The sequence below is a fragment of the Nansenia antarctica genome (genome assembly GCF_963989245.1).
Source record: "Nansenia antarctica genome assembly, chromosome: 6".
Classification (NCBI taxonomy): domain Eukaryota; kingdom Metazoa; phylum Chordata; class Actinopteri; order Argentiniformes; family Microstomatidae; genus Nansenia; species Nansenia antarctica.
The window spans coordinates 37,805,460-37,817,728 of NC_137676.1; the positions used below are offsets into that span (position 1 = coordinate 37,805,460).

The following is a 12,269-nucleotide window of genomic DNA, read 5'->3' on the forward strand; positions in this document are numbered from 1 at the left end:
ATGGACCAAACTGACCAATAGAGACAATGGACCAAACTGACCAATAGAGACAATGGACCAAACTGACCAATAGAGACAATGGACCAAACTGACCAATAGAGACACTGGACCAAACTGACCAATAGAGACACTGGACCAGACTGACCAATAGAGACACTGGACCAAACTGACCAATAGAGACAATGGACCAAACTGACCAATAGAGACAATGGACCAAACTGACCAATAGAGACAATGGACCAGACTGACCAATAGAGACACTGGACCAAACTGACCAATAGAGACAATGGACCAAACTGACCAATAGAGACAATGGAACAAACTGACCAATAGAGACAATGGACCAAACTGACCAATAGAGACAATGGACCAAACTGACCAATAGAGACAATGGACCAGACTGACCAATAGAGACAATGGACCAGACTGACCAATAGAGACAATAGACCAAACTGACCAATAGAGACAATGGACCAAAATGACCAATAGAGACAATGGACCAAACTGACCAATAGAGACAATAGACGTGCTACTCACGTTCTCCAACTCAGACAGGAAATTGTTTCCCAGCGACAGGAAGTTGAGGTTCTGCAGGGAGTCCATGTTCTCTATGACGGAGATGCGGTTGTTGAACAGACTCAAGTCCTCCAGCTTCACCAGCGAATCCAGACCCTCGATTACCTCGATGTTGTTGAACGACAGATCTACAGGAGAGGAGGGGGGCGGGGGTGAGAAGGAGAGAGAGAGAGAGGGAGAGAGAGAGAGAGAGGGAGAGAGGGAGAGAGAGAGGGAGAGAGAGAGACAGAGAGAGAGAGAGAGAGGGAGAGGGAGAGAGAGGGAGAGAGAGAGACAGAGAGAGAGAGAGAGAGGGAGAGAGAGAGAGAGAGAGAGAGAGAGAGAGAGAGAGAGAGAGACAGAGACAGACAGACAGACAGAGAGAGAGAGAGCATTTCAGTATAGAGGTCCTTTGCAGATCAATCATTAGACCTAGTCTACCTAATTCCTTGTGATTTCAACCGTTGGGCTTCTCAGTGGAGGGCTCTGGGAGGGGGGGATGGCTGTGGGACAGAGACAGAGACAGAGAGAGAGAGACACACAGAGAGAGAGACAGAGAGAGAGAGAGAGAGAGAGAGAGAGAGAGAGACAGAGAGAGACACAGAGAGAGAGAGAGACAGAGAGAGACAGAGAGAGACAAAATAAACAAAATAAACAAAAACATGAGGATCTACCCATCCAAAATGGAGATATATGGGTAAATCACTTCTCCAATCTCTTTGGTCCAATAGAGAAAAATAAACAGCAAAGACACATACAAGATAAACTACAAAGTTTAGAGTCAGCCATAAAAGACTACCAGAACCCGCTAGACTCTCCAATTACACTAAAGGAAGTACAGGACAAAATAAATTCACTCGAAACCAAGAAGGCCTGTGGTGTCGATGGCATCCTAAATGAAATGCTAAAATTCACAGACGTCAAATTCCAATTGGCTATATTAAAACTCTTCAACATTGTCCTTAGCTCTGGGATCTACCCCAATATTTGGAACCAAGGATTGATAACGCCGCTCCACAAAAGTGGAGATAAATCTGATCCAAATAACTACCGTGGGATCTGTGTCAACAGCAACCTTGGGAAAATCCTCTGTATGATCATCAACCACAGACTCCTACATTACCTCACTGTAAACAATGTCCTAAGCAAATCCCAAATTGGTTTTTTACCAAAGTATCGTACAACAGACCATATATTCACCCTCAGCACCCTAATTGACAACCAAATAAACAAAAACAAAAGCAAACTATTCGCCTGCTTCGTAAATTTCAAAAAAGCCTTTGATTCAATTTGGCACAAAGGTCTGCTATTCACACTGTTGGAAAATGGTGTTGGAGGAAAAACCTACGACATCATAAAGTCAATGTACACTAACAACAAGTGTGCTGTTAAGATTGGCAAAAACCACACAGACTTCTTTTCCCAAAGCCGGGGGGTTAGACAGGGATGCAGCTTGAGTACAACCCTCTTCAACATCTATATCAACAGTTTGGCAAAAACATTAGAGCAGTCTGCAGCACCTGGCATCCCCCTAGTAGACACAGAAGTCAAATGTCTACTGTTTGCTGATGACCTGGTGCTGCTGTCCCCAACCAAAGAAGGGCTACAACAGCACCTCGACCTTCTATACCAATTCTCCCAGACCTGGGCCTTGACAGTGAATCTCACTAAGACGAAAATTATGATTTTCCAAAAAAAGATCCAGCCTCCAGCACCACAAATTCAAATTCTTCCTAGATACAATTGCCCTAGAACATACAAAGAATTATACCTACCTCGGCCTAAACATCAGCACCACAGGTAGCTTCAACAAAGCTGTGAACGACCTGAGAGATAAGGCAAGGAGGGCTTTTTACGCCATCAAAAGGAACATCAAGTTAGACATCCCTATTCAAATCTGGCTCAAATTATTGGACTCCGTTATAGAACCCATTTCCCTCTATGGTTGCGAGGTCTGGGGTCCACCTGCCAACCAAGATTTAGCAAAATGGGACAAACACCAAATTGAGACTCTGCATGCAGAGTTCTGCAAATCCATTCTTCATATCCAACGCAAAACACCAAATAACGCATGCAGAGCAGAATTAGGACGATACCCACTAATTATAAAAATTCAAAAGAGAGCGTTTACATTTTACAACCACCTAAAAGAAAGTCACCCTGACACGCTCCACAACAAAGCCCTTACCCACAGAGAGACTCTAGGGAGATGCCCCCTCAGCCAGCTAGTTCTGGGACTCTCACAGTCACAAGCAGAGCCACCTATTAGACTAAACCAAATTATAAGAAAACAAAAAGAAAACTACCTGACACATTGGCAAGAATCAACCAAAAACCTGAGCAAATTGGAATGCTATTTGGCCCTAAACAGAAAATACACAGTGGCAGAATACCTGAGTACTGTGACAGACCCAAAGCTAAGGAAATCTTTGACTATGTACAGACTCAGTGAACACAACCTGGCCATCGAGAAAGGCCGCCACAGGCAGACCTGGCTCCCCAGACCAGACAGACTGTGCACCCACTGCACACAAAACCAGGTGGAAACAGAGCTGCACTTCTTAACTACCTGCCAGCTGTACAAGGACATCAGGGACACATACTTCCCACTGATCACCAACATCCAGGGAGACTTTGAGGACTTGACCAATGTCGAAAGGCTACCATATCTGCTGGGTGAGGTACAGCAATGTGCAAACACAGCAGCAAGATTTGTTAGCTGCTGTGATAGAAAAAGGCAATCAAATGGGCTAAAACCACCATAAGAATTGAAATAAGTTTTATTTCATTTATTTATTCTAGTATGTAATCTATTTGTAATCTATTTATTTGTAATCTAGTATGTAATCTATTTATTTATTCTAGTATGTACATTACATTATTTTTGTTTTTTATCTTCACACTTCACATGCTTTGGCAATGTAAATGTATGTTTCCCATGCCAATAAAGCCCTTTGAAATTGGAAATTGAAATTGAGAGAGAGACAGACACACAGAGAGAGACAGAGAGAGAGACAGAGAGAGAGAGACACACAGAGAGAGAGAGACAGAGAGAGAGAGAGACAGAGAGAGAGAGACACACAGAGAGAGAGACAGAGAGAGAGAGAGAGAGAGAGACACACAGAGAGAGAGAGACAGAGAGACAGAGAGAGAGAGAGACACAGAGAGAGAGGGAGAGACAGAGAGAGAGAAAGAGAGAGAGACAGAGAGAATTTTGAATTTTAACGACACTTTATTTATCAATCATTCCGACATTACAGCAGAAAGCATTACACAATTAACTGTACATAACACTCGTCTTCCTGTCAAGGAAAACTACAAACGATTTGATACACAATTTTTAAAAACACAACAAAACAAAAAATCAAGTCAGCTCAGTTGCCAATGCCAGCTCATCCACTATTACAGAGCACAACACTCCCTCATGTGCCCATATAATGGCGAACTGATCCAAATTGTTCATAGCTCTATAATAGTTCAAATCTATGCCCAGTCTGGCCTTGATCATCTTTTTAAAAAGACATACGGCGTCATGATCCGAGACCTGTTTTACTTTGTTTCTCCTACTGATATACACAGCCATCTTTGCTCTCCCTAAAATGAAATTAAACAGATGGCACTTCTTTTTTTCTTTTTTGCTGTATTTAAAACCCAAAATGTACTTCTCCTTCGAGAACACCTCTTTACCAGACTGGAAAAGTCTCTTTAATAAACCTAACAAAGGCAACAGCCTGGGACAATCTAGAAAACAGTGAAACACTGTCTCCCTTTGCGCACAATAAGGACAGTCATGTGAGACATCAGGGTTCAATATGGAAATAAAAGCATTAATAGCCACTATGCCATGTAAAACCCTCCACTGCAGATCGCCAATTCTTTTGAATAATGGTGGTTTGTACAGTGCTCGCCACTCTGGTTTCACCTCATCACTGAGACCAAAGTGTGCTCTCCAGGGAGTATCACCTCTCCCGTTGAGCTTCTCTTTGTGGAGAACCTTGACCAACAGCCTGTTCATACATTTACCTTTAACCACATCAAGAAACACACCAGAAACATATCCTATTGCTAAAAGAGGCCCTGTGCAGTTTTTAAAATCAGGCTGCAGCTTAACTGTAGGAAAAAGATCCTCATCACTAGGATGAAGAGACCCGTTTTTATACTCTGTCAACATGCGACGTTCTATCTCACTGAGCCCCTGCCTCCATTTTCCCAGCATCATGTTGACCATCCTGATGGATTTCACCTCCAAACGCGAAGCCAGGGCAGCAGCATTGTCCATGTTTGCCCCTGTCAAATCCACAACATGTCCCAAAGTGGTGACCTTTGACCCGCAGAGCTGTTCGGAGAGTGTCAGTCCCGGCCCACCAGCTACATCCAAACGCGCTCCCAGTACAACTGGCTCTTTCAACAACCAGAACAATGACTTTGAGTAATCCAGTGGTCCTTTCTTGAACAAACTCCATATTTTAAAAAGCACACGGTAAAAAACAGGTAGAACATTTAAACGAGCACCGCTAAAATCCATTAAAAACAGAGAATTCGACAGTCCCAGTCCTCCAAGCCGTTGTAGTATTGCACAAGCCACCGGCCTCCACACCAAGTCTTTTGGCCCATAGAAAAGTCTCTGAATGAACTGGAGTCGGAAAGTTGCACCCCTACTGCACAGGTGCACAAGACCCTGCCCACCCTCCTCCTTGGGCAGGTACAAAACACTCTGGGGCACCCAGTGCAGCTTGTCCCCCAAAAAAATCTAAAAAACAAGCTTGAAGTTTAGGGAGAAGGTCTACTGGGGGGTCAACACACATCAGGCGGTGCCACAGTGGGGAAGTTACTAGATTGTTGATTACCAAAACACGACCCCTATACGACATGTTTGGTACAATCCATTTCCATTTCTTTAAACGACCTTGAGCTATTTCTAGTACGTTCTCCCAGTTTTTACATTTAAAAGTCTCATCCCCTAAAAACCCACCCAAATATTTAAACCCTCCCTTCTTCCAATGCAGGCCCCCTGGTAAAATGAGTCTACTACTCAAGTTACCTACCATGAGTGCTTCGCTCTTCCCCCAATTGACCTTAGCCGATGAAATCAAAGCAAAACGTCCCACATTTTCAACTTACACATTAATATCCTCCTGTTTACTTATAAAAATAACCAAATCGTCTGCATATGCTGATAGCTTAAAAGGTGCGATGCATCCAGGGACACTTACACCAGAGAGGCTTGCCCTGAGTCTGTGTAGCAGGGGTTCAAATGCCAGGGAATACAGCATTCCCGACAGAGAACACCCCTGCCTAATACCCCTCTGAATTTTAAAAGGAGCACTCAAACCACCATTAATCTTTAGCACACTCTCAATGTTACTGTACATGGCCTTGATCTTGGCTATGAGACCTGGGCTGAAACCAAAAGCCTCCAGAGTTTTCCACAAGTACTGATGTTCAACCCTGTCAAAAGCCTTCTCCTGGTCTATGGAAATAAGACCAGTTTCCAACCCCAAAGCACTAGAGATGTCCAGAAAATCCCGAATCAAAAAAACATTGTCACTGATCAACCTGTTAGGCACACAATAGGTCTGGTCACGGTGGATCACCTTCCCCATTACCTCTCTCAGCCTGGTAGCTAACACCTTGGAGAGGAGCTTATACTCGGTACACAGAAGTGAGACAGGCCTCCAGTTCTTAATCTCCATTAAGTCTCCCTTCTTTGGCAACAGCGTAATTACTGCCCTCCTGCAGCTCAGCGGCAGCTGTCCTCCAGTGAGACTATCTCTGAGTACCATCAGGAGATCCTCCCCCATCACTGACCACATTCTCTTATAAAACTCCACAGGCAACCCATCTATACCTGGAGCTTTCCCATTTTCCATGCTCTGCAGGGCAGTATGGAGCTCATCAAGAGACACATCCGCCTCCAGCTCTGCGCTGGACTCTTTTTCTACCTTTGGTAGACCTTCATAAAAATCATGCGATACCTCCTGCTCCTCTCCAAGTTCAGACTGGAAGAGGCTACTATAAAATCCAACAGCATGCCTCCTGATGTCAGTGGACTCAGACAGTATATGACCTGTGTCTGAGCGCATGCTGTGGATGAGCCTCTTCTGACCATTCTTGTGCTCCAGACCAAAAAAGAAACGGGAAGATGCATCCATCTCCGAAATGTTTCTAAAACGTGACCTCACCAGAGCACCCTGTGCTGAGATACCTAACAGGTCAGCCAGAGCAGACTTTTTAGCTTTGAGAGCCCCAATATGGCCTCGATCTCCTGTGGATTCTGCGAGCTCTTGGAGCTCCTCCACATCAATCTCTAGAGCCTTCATAGATCTGGCTATATCTCTAGTAACATTTTGAGTGTACTGTTGGCAAAACTGCTTAATCTTGCACTTCCCCACATCCCACCACTGCTGTATTGAGGTAAAACTGTCCTCTGTCTGCTTATGAACCTTCCATAAATAGGTAAGAGCGTTCCTAAATTTTTTATCAGTTAAAAGAGACGTATTAAAATGCCAATAAGCACTTTGTGGTTTCACACACTTGATAAAAACAGAGCAGTACACAAGAGAATGATCAGTAAAACCAACAGGAAACAACTTTTAAAAACACTAAAATGGTGTTTAAAACAATAAAACCGATCAAGTCTGGCAATTGATAAAACATCATCCCTAGTATGAACCCAAGTGTATTGCTTTTTCTTTTGATGCATCCGCCTCCACACATCACACAGTTCATACGTCTCAATTACCCTAGAGAGACGACTACGAGATGCAGAGTGAGGCTCTTGGTGATTCCTATCTAAAACGGGGTTTACAGTACAGTTAAAATCCCCTCCCAGAAATAAAAATTCTTCATTATCACACCCCTTAATAACATCAGCCAAAGAGTCTAAAAAACACACTCTTTCCAAACCAACATTTGGGGCATAAACAACAATAAATACAATTTTCACCTTCTCATATAAAACTCTTACTTTTAAAAGACGTCCCTTTACAACCTCCTCAATCTCACATGACTGTGGTAAAAAATGACTGGAAAATAAAATCCCCACTCCACCACTATTACTGGTGTTGTGGCTTAGAACAATTTCTCCCTTCCATTCTCTTTTCCAGGCCACTGTGTTGTCCTCAGTGCTGTGTGTCTCTTGGATAAGCATCACATCAATACCCTTTAATTCCATTAATTGATAGAGAGATGCCCTCTTTGCATCATCCCTTGCACCATTTAAATTTAGAGTACCTATTTTGAATTCTGCCATGATAAAATATCCAACCTGCAGGACATAAAATATTAAAAAGAGACCAGATAACTTAACCCTCATTGGAGATTTTTGTTCTTGCCTTTTGGACAATTTTCTTTAACCGATAAATCTCCTGCTCAGAGAAACCTTCATCGTTCATGTCATTGCGTTTCATTAGCCACTTAGCGGACTCAACAAATAACTTAATGTCAGGAAAAAAAGTTTCCACCTTAACTGCCCTTGTGCCTTTCGTATCCTGTAGAAAACTTTTTATTCTATTTAAAGAATAACCATCCCTCCTGTCAGCCTGAGGCTGAGTGGGAGGCAGAGACTCCACATCATCCCCTACGTCAGAGTCCCCACTGTCAATGACTGCCTCCCGCTCTGGTTGGCACTTTTTTGCTCTGGAGTCAGATTGACTGACCTCAGTTTTCCTTTTTTGGGTAGTTTTGATACCATCAGCATTAAGTTCCATTTCCTCCTCATTTGCGTTATCCTCTACTTCTCCAGTAGCTAGACCAGCCCGTTTGCCCAGTCTGATTCTTTCTTCACTTCCGACCCCTGTCTTCTGACCTCCCACTTCTTCACCCTCCTCGACCACAGTGGCCTTCTCAACCGCCTTCGGCTTCCTCTTCCCCTTTCCCGTTATCACATTTATTCCTGCCTCCACTACCAAACCTCCCCTTTTCTCCTGCACCTGCTCACCCTGTTCTGCCCCCTCTACCAGGTCTATCCCCTCCTCCTGCTCACCCCCCCCTGTCTCCTCCACCAGGCCTAGGCCTCTCCTCTCCTCCTGCACCTTCTGACCTTTTTCTGTCTCCTCCACCAGGTCTATCCCCTCTTCCTGCACCTTCTGACCTTGTTCTGTCTCCTCCACCAGGTCTATCCCCTCCTCCTGCACCTTTTGAGCCTGTTCTGTCTCCTCCACCAGGTCTATCCCCTCCTCCTGCACCTTCTGAGCCTGTCCTGTCTTCTCCACCAACCCTTCTCCTGTCTCTTTCTTCCCAGAGGTTCTCTCTCGACTCTTGTTGGTGCTTGAGCTACTTGGGCCTGCCCTGGCTGACGGTGGTGTTTGCTCAGTGGGCCCAGGCCTTTTATTAGGACAGGACCTAATCATGTGACCTTCCATCCCACACCCAAAGCATTTCATTGTGTCTGAAGTTATATAGATAATATAATCGAAGTCATCCACTCTAAACTTCATTGATAAATTCAGATCACTTGTTCCATTTTTCAAAATCATGAAAACCTGTCTTCTGAAAGAAACCACATGCTTTAACAGAGGGGATTTACAACCCAGTGAAATCATCTTCACCTGGGACACTAACTGACCGTGCCTAGCCAGTTCCCTCTCCAGGACCTCATTTCTCACAAAAGGAGGAACATTAGATATCGTTATCCTTTGTGCTGGACTTACTAAAGGAAACACAGGGATAAAGGTGTCCTGGACAACCACTCCCTCCTCCACCATCAAATTCACTTTATCAACACAGTCCAAAAAAATTACAACTGCGTTGTTCATCCGCGATGCAGATCTCACACTGTCATGCCCTACAACAGCTCCGACGGCCAAACTACACTCTTCCACGGTGCATTTTGGTCCCGGAGACAGCTTTATCGCGTGTCTCCGCGTCAGGCGTTCAAACCCCATCGCCCCCGGTGGCATGCCGACCAGCAGAACTGGTGGCTGCTACGCGCTCCAAACCCCACCAAACCTAAACTAACAACACTAAACAAACGACAAACAAAACGTACATATATAATAGACACACAGATAGAAGATAGAAATAACTTTCAGAAAGTTTTAACTCACGCAAACCGCTCAGTCAAAACCGCTCGCTCGCTCAAACACTCCCGACACACACGCATGCGCACAGAGAGAGAGAGAGAGAGAGAGAGAGAGACAGAGAGAGAGAGAGACACAGAGAGAGAGACACAGAGAGAGAGAGACAGAGAGAGAGAGACACACAGAGAGAGAGACAGAGAGAGAGAGACAGAGAGAGAGAGAGACAGAGAGAGAGAGAGAGACACAGAGAGAGAGACACAGAGAGAGAGACAGAGAGAGAGAGACACACAGAGAGAGAGACAGAGAGACAGAGAGAGAGAGAGACACAGAGAGAGAGGGAGAGACAGAGAGAGAGAAAGAGAGACAGAGAGACAGAGAGAGAGACAGAGAGAGAGACAGAGAGAGAGAGAGACAGAGAGAGAGAGAGGGGAGGGATGTCGACACGCAGGATATGTCCTAAGGTCGGAATCGAACCAGGGATCTCGCCGTTATCGGGTATGTAGCATTAACGCGCTACGGGTCAGAGGTCAGGGGTCAGAGAGAGAGAGAGAGAGAGAGAGAGAGAGACAGAGAGAGAGAGAGAGAGAGAGAGAGACAGAGAGAGAGACAGAGAGAGAGAGGCCTACCCAGCCACTTCAGGTTGGTGAGGCGCCCCAGCCCCTGGACCTTCTCTATGATGTTGTTGTCCAGTTGCAGCTTGGTCAGAGCAGAGAACTGCCACAGGTGGTCCATCTTCAGGATGTCTGGAACCACAGACAGGAAGTACCAAACAGGAAGTACCCATGTAAACATTGTAAATAACAAACAAGAAAAACCACAGCATCTCTCCCCCCCATGTACTGGACATAAACGCACGCACACGCACGCACACACACACGCACGTACACATGCACGTACACACGCACACGCACACATAAACATACACACATAGGGTACTAGGGTATATCTAACCCTAACCCTAGTGTATCTAACCCTAGTGTATCTAACCCTAACCCTAGTGTATCTAACCCTAGTGTATCTAACCCTAACCCTAGTGTATCTAACCCTAGTGTATCTAACCCTAGTAACCCTAGTGTATCTAACCCTAGTGTATCTAACCCTAGTGTATCTAACCCTAGTGTATCTAACCCTAGTGTATCTAACCCTAGTGTATCTAACCCTAGTATATCTAACCCTAGTGTATCTAACCCTAGTGTATCTAACCCTAGTGTATCTAACCCTAGTATATCTAACCCTAGTATATCTAACCCTAGTGTATCTAACCCTAGTGTATCTAACCCTAGAATATCTAACCCTAGTGTATCTAACCCTAGTGTATCTAACCCTAACCCTAGTATATCTAACCCTAACCCTAGTGTATCTAACCCTAGTGTATCTAACCCTAGTGTATCTAACCCTAGTGTATCTAACCCTAGAATATCTAACCCTAACCCTAGTATATCTAACCCTAACCCTAGTGTATCTAACCCTAGTGTATCTAACCCTAGTGTATCTAACCCTAGTATATCTAACCCTAACCCTAGTATATCTAACCCTAACCCTAGTGTATCTAACCCTAGTGTATCTAACCCTAGGTGTATCTCAGAGTCTCACTCCTGTAGTCCAGGCGCAGGCAGCAGACGTAGGGGTACTGGAGGCCTTCCTCCTGGGCGATGCGTCCAGCCTGACCCTGGGGCCCCTGCTCCTCCACCGCCCGCCGCAGCATGTCCTCATCCATCACGCTGGGCTCCACCGTGTCATACGGACGGCTCATCGCTGCTCCCCCCGCCAGGGACACCCAGTTAAAGTTAGCTTTTAGTCTTATAGTAATTCTTATATTATTTAGCTAGTTATTTAGTTTATCTTTGTTCTATGCCCCTTGGATTATATGGTTTATTGTTGTTTTATTATGTACTAGCCTATATTACCGTATTACATATTATTGCTATTGTGTGTTTTATTGATCACTATTGTTATATTATTGTTTTTATGCTGTATGGATATGTTAAGCACTTTGAGCTGCAACGTTTGCAGGAAAAGTGCTATACAAATAAAGGATAACTTTGTTATTATTATTATTATTATTATTATATATTACAAGCTAGTAGCAGCAACACAATGACAACAATGCAAAACAATGTCTTTAACTTACTCACCAGAGCTGATCACCGCTGTTCAGATGCAGGACAGATATCACACTGCTGTGTCTCTCTCTCTCTCCCTGTCTCTCTCTCTCTCTCTCTCTCTCTCTCTCTCTCTCTCTCTCTCTCTCTCTCTCTCTCTCTCTCTCTCTCTCTCTCTCTCTCTCTCTCTCTCTCTCTCTCTCTCTCTCTCCCTGTCTCTCTCTGTCTCTCTCTCTCTCTCTGTCTCTCTGTCTCTCTATCTCTCTCTCTCTGTCTTGGGAGACCACAGGGAAACCGAACAGATGAATAGCTTCAAAGAGATTTCGATGAGATCCACCAAACCTTTCCTCACCTGTTTACAAACTCACTCCTGCTCAAATGTGTACTGTTGCTTAGCAACTGCTGGGCATCTGAGCTGCGTTCAACAGAACAAGAGAACCAGCCGTTTACAACTGTTACAAAAGAGAGCGACAGATAGTGAGAATAGTTTTTATTTATGTATAGATAATGTCAATTATTTATTAGCATGTGCATGAATGTTTATATATTTACACATATTACAGTTAGTTAAAAAAAGAAAAAAAGAGCAGTT

General features: G+C 44.3%; 1 protein-coding gene across 1 annotated transcript in view; it reads right to left on the reverse strand.

The window, feature by feature from the left end:
• The window catches only part of drc3 (dynein regulatory complex subunit 3), a gene marked incomplete at both ends in the record, with an annotated part of 29,208 nt that extends 17,880 nt beyond the window's left edge, over positions 1-11,328 (reverse strand). Inside the window, 3 exons of the mRNA XM_080534408.1 lie at positions 538-704; positions 10,202-10,318; positions 11,169-11,328. Coding sequence (XP_080390534.1) covers positions 538-704; positions 10,202-10,318; positions 11,169-11,328 — 444 coding nt within the window. The remainder of the gene's footprint in view (positions 1-537; positions 705-10,201; positions 10,319-11,168) is intronic.
• Between the last annotated feature and the right edge of the window lie 941 nt (positions 11,329-12,269).